Here is a 14,882-nt window from a genome sequence, read left to right as displayed (position 1 = left end):
AACAGAAGAGATCAATAGCTTTAACAGATTGCTGAGAATAATTTTTAATTAAGATTAAATAAGAGTCAGAACCTCTGAAATTTAAAAATAACTTAGAGATAATCCAAAACATCAATACATTACAAGTTCAAAACAGAAAACTACTTGTCTTCAGTAAAAGTAGAATTGAAATTCCCAAGACAACTTCAAAGATTCTTCATGCTCTTTCATAGTCTCCAGGTACAACACACATAGGAACACTAACAGGAAGTACAGCTCTTTTCCAAATGACAGGAAATTCCATTTTGCTACAATACTTCCTTCTGTTTTACTCCTGGTGATACTTCCTTCTGTTTTACTCCTGGTGATTATGGCATATCACACTTGATTTAAATAAACTAACTCTGAAGAACCTTACTTTGCATTTGTCCCAATCCAGTAAATAATTCCATTTTCATCAAAGTCATGTTGGTGTCTGAATACAAATGTTTGGCCTTCACGTAGCTTTCGTACAAAAACAAATGAAGCCCTATCAAAGTCATACCACTGCTTTGCTACCTAAAGAATGAAAAACAATTGAAATGGTAAGAAGAAAGAAAGCCTCTACTCTTTTCAAATTGATCTGCATGTGACTCTGCTCACCATTTTCAGGAGGTATTGCTCTAAGGATTCAACTGTTGCCAGAGGCTCCATTTTCAACATTCTGCCAGTTCGATCTATCAAAGAAGTCTCCCCAGAAGCACGTTCCAAACGAAATCTCAATCTTCTTGTTAGTATCTAAATGCAATTGTATGAAAAACATTAACAAAGGCCTCTTCTGATCATGTTTGTCAGTTTTATGAAAGCTGACACATTTCACCACATTAAGTAGTTTTATTGATTCAAGCAAAATATTTTCCCATTTTTATGTTTTCATTTACTTGTTAAAATACTTAGAGCACAAAATGGAAACAAAATAGATCTCTCATTAAAAACTTTTTAACTGTACATTGTTTCAGCTAATCAGACAGATATTCCATACTGGACTACTGCAGAATATGTTCATGTAAATTTTCTTCTGCTTTGTCATTTTAAGCCAGAAAATCATTTATAGTAATGTCTATTAATCAGGAATATAAAACTTGAAAAGAGTTTAAAACATATCCAATCTGAGCAGTACAGGAAATGGCAAAATATTTAAGAGTAATGAGAGGTCAGATCTTTCTTAACTTTAAGAAAATGTTCTAATTCTTTACAAACTGACAGGATAAAGCTCATGCAAAGTCACAATGTGAGTTATTTCACACCAATATGAAACTCAACATTACAGTAATCCCTCGAAATGTGCAATTCTGAGTTGCACTTAAAGTGCAACTCAAAATCCTGCTCCCCACAGCCCTCGCTCAACCCCCATCAACCCTGGTTCACTGTTCCAGTTCAAGCCCTGCCTCATGGCTCCAGTTCACCCTGCCTGCAGGTCAAAACCCTTGGCCCCGAGTCAAACCGCCACACTCCCTGCGTGGCTCTGGCTCACCCTCCTCCCCCCACCGCAGGGACCCAGCTCTACCCCTCACAGGGCCACAACAGCCCCAGCTTAACTTCATCCTCCTGGCTCTCCTGAAGTTCTAACCCATGGTAGGCTTAACCCCACCCTGCCCCACATGGCCGCAACTCACTACCAGGCTTAACCCTCCCCAATGGCCCCCCCCGCCCCAATCCCAGGACTTACCTTTCCAAGGGGCCCCAGGAGCTCCTGTTGCTTCCCTGACTGCAGTGTGTGTGCTCTGCTGCGGAAAAAAGCTGCCTCCCCAACTTATACAAAATTAGAGTTATGCGAGGGTGAGTGGGAATGCAACCCTCACATAACTCCAAGGACTACTGTATAAGATTTACCTGGTGTTACTCAGGTCCCTCAGGGCAGAGGGCACAGGATGTGGGGTGTGCAGGAGTCAAGACTGGGGATTGGGGTGAGGAGGGTGTAAGGGCAAGGAGTTAGGGAGAAGTGGTCAGGGCAGGATGGGTGGGAGGTACATGGTGGTTCCCCAGGGCTATCAGGGAGCCATGCTGCCTAGCTGGCAGCTGCTGCCTGGAGCAGACCAGGGCTGCACGGTCTGGCCCACAGCTGTTCTCCAGGGCTGGCATGCTTGTTGCCCCTTTGTGGTCAGTCTGGAGTATAACTGTCTGTGCTATCATAACCCTCCCTTTCTATTTGATGAGAAAAACTGGATTCCAGGCACACCCTATCGTCTTGACAAAAACCAACCCATTACCTTACTTTAAGTTATGATAAGAAGAAACTGCATACCAAACTTGGTGGTCCTACCTCTTGCCATGTAGGAGGAGTTCTTAAACAGACTCACAGATGTACAGACAAACCTTGATTACAATTTTTGTACCTCTATGCTTTATATATTGAGTCTGTCTGCTATGGCTATGATCTGAAGAAGTGGGTCTGTCCCATGAAAGCTCATCGCCTAATAAATTATTTTGTTAGTCTTTAAAGTGCTACTTGACTGCTTTTTCGTTTTGATAGACGTACAGACAGTCAAACTCCCTATAATATATAGCAAACTATGGCAATATTCAGTTACCTGCAAATTATATGTAGATCCTGGTGTATCATATAAGTAAAGAGGTAGACGTTCAATAGATTCTAACACAGCTATCAATTTCCGAATTAATGCAACTGCTGGACGACTACGAAAGGAAGCAGTCAGACATTAGAAAATTACATCATACAAAAATAGTCAATATGGATTCACCAAAGGCAGGTCTTATCTGAGCAACCTGATTGCTGTCCATGATGAGGTAACTGACACTCTGGAGATGGGGAAGGCAATAGACATAATATAACTTGACTTTAGCAAAGCTTTTGATACACTTTCCCTCAGAATCCCACAGATAGAGTCTCCCAAAGAATCCTTGCCAGTAAGTTAATGGAGTCTCACTTGGATAAATGGACTGTAAAGTGGACAGAAAGCTGGCTAGATTGTCAGGCTCAAAGTATAGTGGTGAACGGCTCTATGTCTGATTGGTTTTAGGGTCTATTTGGTTTTAGGAAGAAGGGGTGTTTGAAGTCAGGGAGTCCTTTCGAACAGCCCACATATGCATGGGCAGAATTCATTCAGAAAGCAGCACTTTTGAATGGTGCACAGCTGCCATTATACTAATGAGGCACTGCATATTCATGTTAGCGCTTCATTAGCATCTTCTGAAGTGCCTCCAAAAGGAGGGGGCCTGTGTAGACACAGCCTAGGAGAGTGGTGAAGATCTGGAATGGATTACCTAAGAAGGTGGCAGAATCTTCTCTCTAGAGGTCTTTAAATCATGGCTTGACAAAGCCCTGGTTGGGATGATTTAGTTGGGATTGGTCCTGCTTTCAAAAAGGGGTTGGATTCAATGATCTCCTGAGGTCTCTTCCAGTCCTATGTTTCTAGCTCTTACGCTGAAAATTTAGGAATAAGTTTTTGACTAAATCTCATAGGTAGCATTCTTGTGTTTTTTAGGTTTGGAAAAAAGGTGAAATCAGACTGTTTAAGAAGAGTTCTAACTTCACAAACCTTTGGCACACAGTTTATTGTGCTAGTCCACAACATACCTTTTTAAAATTAGCCATTTTTGTGAATTTGCATTTATCAAAATATTTGTTTATTTAATTTAAAAATAATTTTTACAAACTTTTAAAAATACAGGATTCATGATCTTTCCTCCTTTCTTAGGTAATCTGTCTTCTAGAGCTGAAGGGATGTTTGGAGAAGCTTTAACAGTGGAAGTTGTTTTCAGCCTGCATACCAACATTCTTCCCATGTCTTCCAACTCGGTTTTTTTTGGCCCCCTACCTTCTCCTCCCTTCAGCTACTCAAAACTGTTAGTCCTGCTGAATGCTCTTCAGCTATGTCTACACAACAAAAAAACAAACAAAAAACCCCATGGCTGGCCCATGATGCTAGCTGATTTGGGTTTGCACGGCTGTTCCATTGCTCTGTAGACTTCTGAGCTCAGGTTGGAGATATGTAGGATGGGAAGGTTTCAAAGTTCAGGCTCGAGCTTGACCCTAGCAATCTATTTAGCAAGGAAACAGCTACACAAATCTGAGCCCAAAGCAGGGAGCACGGGCCAACTGCAAGTTTTCAGGTATGTCTTTATTTACCTGGCGTTTGACATGCCACAATCAGTCCTTTGGAGTTAGATTTTGGTGCGTCTATGAAGATGCAGCAAAATCACTCTTTCTGGACTCAGATGTCAACGATGGTATTTCATGCTATGCTAAGGGTGTGGCTGGAACTGGGTATCTGGGATCGACTTTGCTCCCTAGTGTAGACCAGGCCTTTCTTTGCTGTGCAGGCATACCCTTAAGTTGAGGCTCACATCAATACAAACTTCCTGGTACCACCCTGCATCTGGGGATTTAGATATTGATGCAGCACAAGCATCAAATAAAAAAATGAAAGAGGCCATTTTTCTAAGTGCTGAGTTTCCCTCTTTTGCTGTGGAACCCTATGAGATTTAAATATGGATGGATGGCTGCAGACAAGACACATTAGCAACTGGTCATGTCAGGTACTCAGCATGCATTTTGACAATTACATCCAATCAAACTAAGCACCACATGGAAGAGTACTAGGATAATGAAGTATTGGAACCAAAAAGAAAAGGCCACTGGAAAAAGGAAAGAAAAAAAAAGGAATACAGAAAACAGTGTTGCAGAAGCTGTGGGCTATAAAACAGGCCAGATATATAATAGGGGAGATGAACCAGATATCAAACTGCACCACTGAGCAACAAATATGAAAAATTAAGAAAATAAATCTGAGAAATTAAAAACACATGTATTTTCAAGTAACTATGTATAAAAGGCACCCCACATTAATGACTACAAATTTATTTGTGAACACCCTATGGAAATAAATTTCTCTACTGGCTATTTAAGTAAAACAATTCTCCAACACGTGTTTATGTCAGTTTACAATCACTGATTCCATAGTGTTAGAACAGCCCATAAAAGGACTAGAAAATGTGATGCTAACTATATGCCTTTTTGAATTTAGCATAGAGCATATTTCAAGTAGCAAACTGGTCAGTCAATTAGTACTTTCACAGCAGATACTGTTGCTTAAGACTAGTTTCCTCTTCACCACTGAAAGACCAAAACTAAAATGAAAAACCCTAGGACAAATGCAGGCCTTCTTTTAAATGTTCAATTTTACGCATATATTTTAACATGTTACTGCTTTACAAAGGAACACAAAATTATATGTTTTTGTTTTTACCTTTCATCATCTTCATTTTCACTGAACGCTGTTTTGAACACATTTATTCTCTCTACTAGTTGGCTACAATCTTGTTTTACATCTAAATCCACATTCTAACAAAAGAGAAAACATTAAAATATGTAAAATAGTGCAAAATAATAAATATATTACTTCTTTATATTGAAAATTGACTTTATTGCTACTAGTATTAAAGATTAAGCAAATTGGAAAAGCTGGACATAGTTTTTGGCTACAAACAAAGTTAAAGTTCTGCTTCAGTGCTATATAGGCAGCTGGTTTAAATCTGCGTAGCTCCATTAAATCAGTGAGAAGTTATGCATATTTACACAAGGTAAAGCCCTAACCCTTTATTATAAATTGCCTCATTTTTAAGTCAATAATATTCTTTTCTGAACACCTCCAACTTCTCAGTAAACTTACATTGTTTAAAACAGTAAGAAGTGCCTGCACTAAGCCACTACTACACATTTCATATGGTGAGATAGTGTTTTCATCCTTCAACAGCACGATTAAGTTTTCTAATGCAGTCTTCATTAAATCTCTCCAAGTATTTTCCCCTTCAATGCACTGGAGATAAAGACAAGCAGAAAATGAGACAAATGAATATAATTTAACTGAAGAATTATTTCAAATACTAGATATACATTTTTCCACAACAAATGTAAAAATTATAGTATTATAAACCTGAAAAATTCATGTCTAAATCTATTATAGCTTTCCCTTGTTTCATGACAGATACATTAAGATATGAAAGCTTGTATTTACCTGTCTGTTTGTATGAAGTTCCCAAGAAGATTCTAACTGAGTTGCTATGTTCCTCAATGTTACAACTACTCCTCGAGGCATACTTTCAACGGCTTTAAAATGATCATCATATAAATCTCTTGCCATAGTTCGTACCTGCCAAAAATTATTCTGAGAATCAGCATTAAAAATGTTTTTCTATTTTAGTATGCACAGTCATTTAGAATTACTGCCAGAAGGAATGGTATAGGAGGCCCTACTCTGCCCACAGGTTATTTTGATGGTAGAGGTGCAGGATACATAGAAAGCTTCCTCTACACATGGCAACACAGCCTGTTTTACAGGTGCTCCTCCTCGAAGTTGCTGTTGTCACTAGAGGCACTCCACTTCTGTGAGAAGCTCCATGTGGAGATCAAGACAGAAAAACAAGCGACTGACAGTGGAACAACGCATCAATGATATCAGAATACACATGTTAAATTACTAGTGTTTCTTCGAGATTCTACAATCTAGCTAAAAATGTCCATGACAAAAGTATTTAGATGAGTGGGAAGGAAGATACATTGACCACACAATCACAAAGCTAAATAAAGGTAATCACGCTGTCTGGGTAAACAGCGTATCTGTACACTGAAAACTGTGGCGCCTGTTATTAACTCTCAGGAACATATGCAATGCTTATGAACATGCTAAATTTGTGACAGCATGCACCACGGGCATAGCACACCAAAACTACAGGAAGTGCTTGTCTGTGCCTATATCTAAACTCATATCCTAGACATGTCACTCTCTCCATACTGAAGGCTGAAACTACCTTTCTATTATGAACAGTTTTTCTTAACATTCTTTCATACATCACCAACACTAAACCTACTCACCAAAATTTTCCTATGTAATCTTACACAAAGGAAGAAGTTTTTCTAGAAAGCCTGAGGCCAACTGGAGAAGGCACTCACTCATTCAGAAAAATCAGGTATTGCGCTTTTTGGAGTTTTTCTGAAGTTTTTGCCTCAGTCATATGCCTTAAGTTCTGGGCAGCAATTACTTGCAATAGACCCTGGAATTTTTCAACACTTTTCACCCTTCCCTACTTCAAGATCTCTTCCTTTCCATGCTCCTTATTGAACCAGGATAATTTTATGCCTATATTTATATTGAACACAATTTTACATTTACTCCAGATTCAAATTTTCCATGTAGTACACATTTTCTGTTTACAACACGTTGCTGCATTATAAAAACTGTTACAGAAAAGCTGGAGGTTTTGAGGGTCACAGAGAAATTTGGACTTTTGGTACTCAGGAGATGGTGGAATGTGATTTCAGTTTTCGTGCACAAAGCTGAAGTTTTTGGTACTGCAGAAGGATCCATCTGTTCTTTCTCCCGTCATTTTGAGGGGGGGAAAAAGTGACTTTTGGAGACAGAATTTTAATTGAGTGAATTGATATTTCCTGTTCTTGCCACTGCCAGCTTTCATAGTAACTATCCCAAGGCACATCATCCCAACACCTGTCACTTCATCTAGCCTGAGTTAACACCAAACGGAGGTGTATGTAGGCAGAAAATACTTTTCCTCATGTCTATGGTTGCAGGCTCTCCATGGACTCAAGCATATAACATTGCAGCTCCAAGCATATTTGGTTCATGTTCTGCATGTTTCAGTCACAACCATGTGAATTAGAAGCTTCTTTTAAGAAGTTTAGTTTCTGGAGAACAATTAACAAAAAAATGTAACTATGCAGTCACTTACACAACCCATAACTGTATAAAATTTGTAAAAAAGTGCCAAAAATTAAGGTATGTTTATTTTGTTGACCTTGCCTAAAATTAGCGTCTTTGGCAATTTTTGCAGAAGTCTGAGATGGAAAAATTAATTCTTCTCTGACTAAATTTGTTCCCAATCAAATCAGTGACAATACTTCAATTTATTTAAACTGAGCCAGGAATAAGCATGAAATGTTGTTAATTCATGAATAAGGGACACCAAGTTCCAAAAATAATTTCTGTAGGAAACAAGCAGACTGATCTTCGAACTTTCTCTGTTTGAGTCATTTTCCACAGTTGTGAATACAGATAGGTGACATTTTTGTCTCCAGCAATTATTGAATGCACACAAAGCAGGCAATAATATTTTAGAGGATGAGACTTGTCTCAGAAAATACATCAGGCTAGACAGAAATAATGAATGAGAGCATAGAATTACTATAGATTTAGAGAAATTACAATCTTCAAAACTGCAATAAAATGGGTGGAGTGCAGCACAAATTGGTTATTAACAACCTCATCTACTGGAATGCATCTTTACATAACCTAAGAAAAATTAAGAACATAATAAACCACAAATTTGACCAAAAATACAAAAATCCACGTGTTCACAAACCTTTTGCTTTGTTTTCTCCAACTTGGATTTCAGTTTTCTACCTCTTTTGCCAGTCCAGCCAGTCACAAACTCTGATCCTGCAAATCAATTTTAAAATTTAAAATTTTGTAATTTAAAAATCTGATACCTGAGAGACAGACAGACAGACAGACAAACCCTCCCCCGCCCCCCAAGATGTGTTTATTGCACATACTTACCCAAAGAAGTTTCAGCAGTAAATGAATGTTTTGTTCCTCTGTTGGACTCAAAAACAAAGCCTGGCAGATCTTCTTTCAATATTGTAGCTTGCTGACCATCTGAATTGTGGATAGCAATTTCTCCTTCCTTCAAGCATGTTAATGACCAATTTCCTACGGTAAGTTTAGTGGGCCCAGGTGCTGATAAAATTGGCTGACTTGTTGTCGATGGCTTTACTTGGCTTCTAGCTCTTTGTAACTTCTCCAAGAATTCACTTCTACTTTCTAGTAATAAAAAAAAGTGTGTGTGTGTGTACACACACACACACATACACATATTATATATATATATATTGCTTGACTCCAAACATCATACATTTTGAGCAGAAGTAGTTTTTTTCCAAGAGCAAAACTGGAATTTAAGTTTAGTTGGTACAAAAAATTAAATGTCAGATTAAGGCTCTTAAAAATGTTTTCAATTCCAGCCCTTTGTATTTATGTATCATATTAGGTTTTAAGTACATGGTTATATAAAAACAGCACAAGAAAACCTTCCTTGGGTGACAGAGTAGACATACAATGTTTGTTAGGATGTATAACTCTGGATGCAAAGTGAAATTAAACAAATCCATGTTGAAGTTTAATTTACCCTTCTAAAAATCTAATTTAGTTCACTACTATCAATTCCAAATTCTCTAGCCAAAAAGAGTAAGAGGAGCCCAAATCAACCCTCCAACAGGAAAAAAAAAAATCACACTGAAAGGCGAACAGTATTTGCAACTTCAAAGTTCAAAGGGCTTGGGAAGCAGACAGCAGTAGGAAGCAACAGTTCCACAGGCTGCTTCAAATTCAGGACACAAAGAAAGACAAGATGCCACTATTCTCCATTCTGCTGACCCTGTTTTTCAGGCTCTTTGCTCCTGTGGGCTAGTTTGCCTTTGTTATATTTACTGATACTCTGTTCCTGCTTCATTATATTCACTGCCACATTATATATGGTTTCCATTAGATTCAGCAGTAACCTACAGGCCTGTGCCTTGTAATACACTAACTTCAGCAAGTTAGTGTAAATCCTGAGGTCTATAATATCTACTAAAATAATCTTTATGCAAACCAAGAGCCCAATGTAAAACCCCAAGTTAATGGGGAGTAGAACACAGAAGTTAAGTACATCTGTCGATGTAACGTGTTTAAGACAGACACTATTTCGTGTGTACTACACGAAGAGGAGTTATGGAGTAAGTAATTGTCATCCTGCCTGGTGGCTCTGAGGTTATAGATCAGGGACTCTGGAGATTATTTTAATTGTTATAGGATACACGTTTAATGAGCATAAGCAAAGAAAAAGACAGGCACCACACATTAATAGCACATTTGTATTTTCTGTGCGCACCCCAGAAATATATCCAAAGTATAATCTTTATGATACTCCTCTTTGTGATCCTGGCCTACCTACAATAGAAACAAACAAATTTATTTTATAGTGAAGGTGAGAAGCAATTATACCAGAACTATCTGATCCTCCTTCAGGACTTCCACTTGAATACATTGTTGCCAGTTTTCCATCCAAGATAAATCTGAACCATCCATTGCTACCATTGGACAGTTCCAGGGCAGCTGCATCACTCCAGATATACAGGCAGTCTCTTCCCCTAATGATGGACCACTCTCTCCAGTGATATGGTTTACCCTGCTGCAGTTCTTTAGCATCCTCTTGGGGTTCATCCTCCTGTAAAATTAGATAAAATATAGTAATTCAGAAAAGAGGTAATTTAAGTAAACTTGCTGTAAAGGTACAAAAAGCTAGACACAAACTAAACATTCAAAAATACTGCTTTCAACTGTTTTAAAGAGTGTTTAATGAGAGAATATGAATCAGAAGCACTTCTCTCCCTAAATTAAACATTAACATTATAAATAGTATTAAAAAATCCACCTATTATAGCAGTCATCTTAGTACAGCAATGGTGTTGTTTGGAGCACTGACAAGGAGGAAACTTAACATGAGAAACTGCAAAATAGTTTTCAGCTGACTAAGGAAATAATGCTTTATTGTCTACTATTTCAACATATTTATTTATTTTTTTAACTTCTACATTTTCATTATAGTTAAACCTGTTTCAGGAGGTATACCCCGTGCCCCATCTTTCAGTTTAGGCAATGCTGCATTTTTTTGCAACCTGTAACGCTGTACCACTAAAGAACATGAACTGGAAGAAAATTATCTGATGAATTGGAGCCCTGGTCCACACTAGAATATAGAGTCAAATTTAAGGCTCTATAGTCGATTTTAAAAACTATCCTTCTGCACACCAGCACTCAGTAACTTGATTCTAAGTGGCTGTAATGCCAACTTCGGTACTGCTGACTTCCAACAAAGTTACTCAAAAAATCTAATTTGCAATTTCGAGCTAAAACAGTGTAGATTAACCAGGGTTAAAAATAAATAGAAACTCCCACAATGCCCCTCAGAGTGTCCTTTCAGGTCATTGTTCCAGGTGAGCAGGAAGTAGGAAACAGGAAGCCTGGCATTTTTAATTTATTTCTTTATGATCAGCATGGCAATTGCATCAAGCTACTTTACAGAGCTCCTGCATGGAGCCAACAGGAGAGCCGGGGACACATTTTGTCTTGCAAGCTAGCCCCCACCCCAACAAAGCAAGTGGTGGCTTAGCTGTGAGGACCAGATGGGGTGCCTCATGTTCCATGTGGGGTTAAGGATTCTTCCCTGCACAGGATATATATATAGCAAGAGAGGCTGAGATTTTTTTCATCGCTTCACACTTGTCCATGGAGGCCTCACTCTCCCACAAGTGCCTTGCAATCGGGGGGTCTAGTCCACACCTCCCCATGTGGCTACCTCTCATCCCCAGGCTAGGCCCCTCAACACTACATGGTGGCTAGGCTGTGGGGGTCATGCTTGTATGAGAAGCCAAGACACTTCTTATCTGCATGTCACATTTGTACAGGGGCAGCCCCACCCCGTCCCTTACAGGCACCATGCAGTTAGGGGCCTATCCCTTTCCCAACCACGCTACATGGTTAGCCCCCGACCCAATAAAAACATATGCCCACAGCACACTGCAGATGATACTTCCAGACAGCAACATGCCCTGTCTTGAGCACAGCATGGTGAAGGCTCCAAAAGCTGGAAAGATTTCGGTGAGGGCTGTCACTGGGCCGTGGGAGGAGGCAGGGAAGGACAGTCTTCTCCTGCAGCAAAGATTTTCAGCGGCTGGATGGCTGTTGCCAGGGGGATTCTGGAGCCCACTCCATACTAACAGGAGCCTCTCTGGAGCCCCTGGCTCCGGACAACTGGGGGGGCTGGTCCTGGCCAAAGCTGCATTGTGGGCTGCCCCCGCAAAGCATGTGGGTCGAGGGAGCCCAAGTCTTTGTGGTGTCCAGTGTGCTGCATTTCACAGGGGGAAAAGAGAGACCTGGAGAACAGACATTGTAATTTGTGGGATTGACAGCTGCCTGACTTGCTGCCAAGCCCCACTGCATGCCAGAAAACTTCCAGGTTTCCTGAACTGCTGATAGATAATTGTAGCCTGAGCACCCTTACCAATCATTTTGGCTCCTGCACAGATTTCTCAATGTGTTCTTTCCCCAGGGGACCAGTGAGGTTCCTGTTAGCATGGCACAGTCAGAACAGGGAAAGGCATCCTCGTTATTTGCAGGTGGAATAATCCTTGAGTGGGGAACACTGGTGCCCAGCTCCACAGAATGCGAGAAAATTTAAAGTTGTTCTTTCCCCAAGGGACCTATTAGCATGACGCAGACACCTGGAGAACAGACTGACAGGTTGGACTTACAGCTCTCTGACCTGCTGCTCCACCCAGTGAAAGTGTTCTTCCCTCAGCGGACCGCTGATTTTCAATGGGGAGAGAGAGACTAACCACTAGAAAGTGGAGCACTCTGTCTTTCCTTCCCTTTTTCTTCTCAGTAATGCTAACCAGTGGACACCAATGCTCCCTGTGACTCCCCTTTTCCCAATTACCTTCTGAAAACTGTCTGTTTAGCTTTGAAGGGAGGGGAATGAGGGCAACACAGCCTGAGAAAACAGTTGATGCTATCAGGGCACATTTGGTTAAAAAAAATCTATGATTCAGACAACTCAAACAATATCTCATTGGGAAAAGAGACTTCTGAGAAATGGCCATTTGTTTTGAGGGCAATGCAGTGTGGGAAGAGGACATCACACTCCCAATACCACTGGTGGGGCATTTTTTCCCTGTAGTGCAGCAGCAAAATCCCAAAATGCAATGGAGCTTCGGGAACTGTGGGATAGGTTCCCACAATGCACTGCTGCAACAGTTGAACTCTGGCGATTAGTGGGGACACACTAAGTTGACTTTGTGGGCATATGCAGACACAACTTCAACTCTATAAAATACAGTTACGAATTCGACGTCGATAAATTCAACTTTATTTCATAGTGCAGACGTACACAAATTTAAAGTTGTATGGGTGATGAAAAGTGCCAGTAGTTGAAATGATAGTGAGTGATAAACTACATGGCAATTGGGAATTGATACTTCATATTAAATACGTATCTCAAATTTTCTGTAATTTGAGTATTTTTCTTATGTTTATTTTAAGTCCATTATTGTTTTGAAATGTTTGCTATTTAGATATGACCGTTTTTAATATTTCAGTCAGTCATTTTTCTAAGCTCTCCATGAGCATCAGGTAATTTATGTCTATAAGTCAAATGGATAAGAACTATCTCCATTTTAGGGGTGGGAATACTAGGAGAGAGCTTGATTTCTTGTTTAGATGCATATTACATTACTGAACTAAATAGTGGAATCAATTTAACAGAACTCATACATTAAGCACTATTAACAAAGAGGAAGCCGTGCTAGTCTATACACTATCAAAACAAAAAGCAGCCAAGTAGCACATTAAAGACTAGCAAAATGGTTTATTAGGTGAGCTTTCATGGGACAGACCCACTTCTTCAAACCATAGCCAGACCAGAACAGATTCTGGTCCAGCTATGGTCTGAAGAAGTGGGTCTGTCCCACGAAAGCTCACCTAATAAACCATTTTGCTAGTCTTTAAAGTGCTACTTGACTGCTTTTTGTTTTGATTAAGCACTATTATTATTGGTTTTATATTTTTTTCACATTTTGATGAAGTTGCAAAGATACAAACAGAAGATGGCTTTGTAAAACAGAAAAAGTGAGACAATGATGTACTTACTTTCTCAGGTTTAGACTCCTCTTCATTCTCATCATCAGAAGATGGTCCTGCCAAAGTTGACACTTTACTGATGACACCAAGCCTAGCAAGCTGGTCTAGAAAAAGGTCTCCACCTTTATCTACCAAATCCCTTATGATTTGCAAGGCTAGCAAGTGGCCATCATCATCATCCTGCAAGAAATTGGGATGGAAGGGAAACTGTTTATGGCACATCATTTCAAATTTTAAACAGTGGCATTCCATCGCTTAAACTGTTCACATAAAGTCCTGCTGATTTATCAAAATTAAACCAACATCTGATCAAACACAAGATGATACCTATGTCCTAATATCAAGTAATCACAAAACATTGATATTGATTTCAAAGACAGAGTCAATGCATTATAAAAGCAATACAAAAATTCAAGGGGGCATTTTTTCCCCTGAAATACAGTGTTATACCACAAATAATAAAAAGGATAAGCTTACCTCTTGATCAAGAACAGTAGCAGTGATCTCAACCAATACTGTAGGTAGATTGTGACCAGCATCAGAATCACAAACCTCTTTTAACAGTGCTTCTGAACAAAAATGAATCATTTTTCTAATGAGGGCAAGACTTGCTTTCCTTTAAAAATTAAAATTAAAAGTTATTCCTTACAAACTGAAACAATCATAACAAGTGATAAAAATGTTTCAAAATATGAGCTACAAATATTTTTATATTTTACTTGCAATAGATCTAAAAATTACATGTCATAACTGGGACTTAAATATTGAAATGTTAGCTCAAGTTTTAATTTTTTTAATCTATAATTAAACAGACTCAAGTAGTGCCGGAATCTGAAGTTCTCTTCCTCCACACCTTATTCAGCCACCACCTCTATGGTGACATCTAACACACACTAGATTTGCTTCTCTTCTTCCTGAATACTCAAAATCCAACAACCTCAATACAACAAAAACTTAATGTCTCTCTCCTCATCTCATCTATTCACTATTAGAAAAACAAAGACATCCATATCTTATGGCAAGAAGGGACCATTAAATCATCTATTCCAGGGGTCAATAACCTTTGGGAGGTAGATGGCCGAAATCTGACCTTCTGATCTCTATGTACGGTCCAAGTGCTGGTGATACTTGGTAACATCACTAACAGTCCTA

General features: G+C 39.2%; 1 protein-coding gene across 5 annotated transcripts in view; it reads right to left on the bottom strand.

Annotated features, from left to right (window-relative positions):
• The window catches only part of HECTD1 (HECT domain E3 ubiquitin protein ligase 1), a 94,521-nt gene that overhangs the window by 39,789 nt on the left and 39,850 nt on the right, over positions 1-14,882 (bottom strand). For all 5 annotated transcript variants that reach the window (XM_074996882.1, XM_074996886.1, XM_074996884.1 and 2 more), the window contains exons 11-21: positions 14,208-14,346; positions 13,740-13,910; positions 10,038-10,260; positions 8,553-8,816; positions 8,356-8,432; positions 5,997-6,131; positions 5,652-5,798; positions 5,229-5,323; positions 2,550-2,655; positions 622-756; positions 398-537 (exon numbers count right to left, since the gene is read on the bottom strand). In XM_074996882.1, the coding sequence (XP_074852983.1) occupies positions 398-537; positions 622-756; positions 2,550-2,655; positions 5,229-5,323; positions 5,652-5,798; positions 5,997-6,131; positions 8,356-8,432; positions 8,553-8,816; positions 10,038-10,260; positions 13,740-13,910; positions 14,208-14,346 (1,632 nt within the window). The remainder of the gene's footprint in view (positions 1-397; positions 538-621; positions 757-2,549; positions 2,656-5,228; positions 5,324-5,651; positions 5,799-5,996; positions 6,132-8,355; positions 8,433-8,552; positions 8,817-10,037; positions 10,261-13,739; positions 13,911-14,207; positions 14,347-14,882) is intronic.

The sequence above is a fragment of the Carettochelys insculpta genome, chromosome 6, assembly GCF_033958435.1.
Source record: "Carettochelys insculpta isolate YL-2023 chromosome 6, ASM3395843v1, whole genome shotgun sequence".
In the NCBI taxonomy this organism is placed as follows: domain Eukaryota; kingdom Metazoa; phylum Chordata; order Testudines; family Carettochelyidae; genus Carettochelys; species Carettochelys insculpta.
Note: the sequence above shows the minus strand (reverse complement) of the source record. Positions and strands in the feature narration are given on the sequence as shown.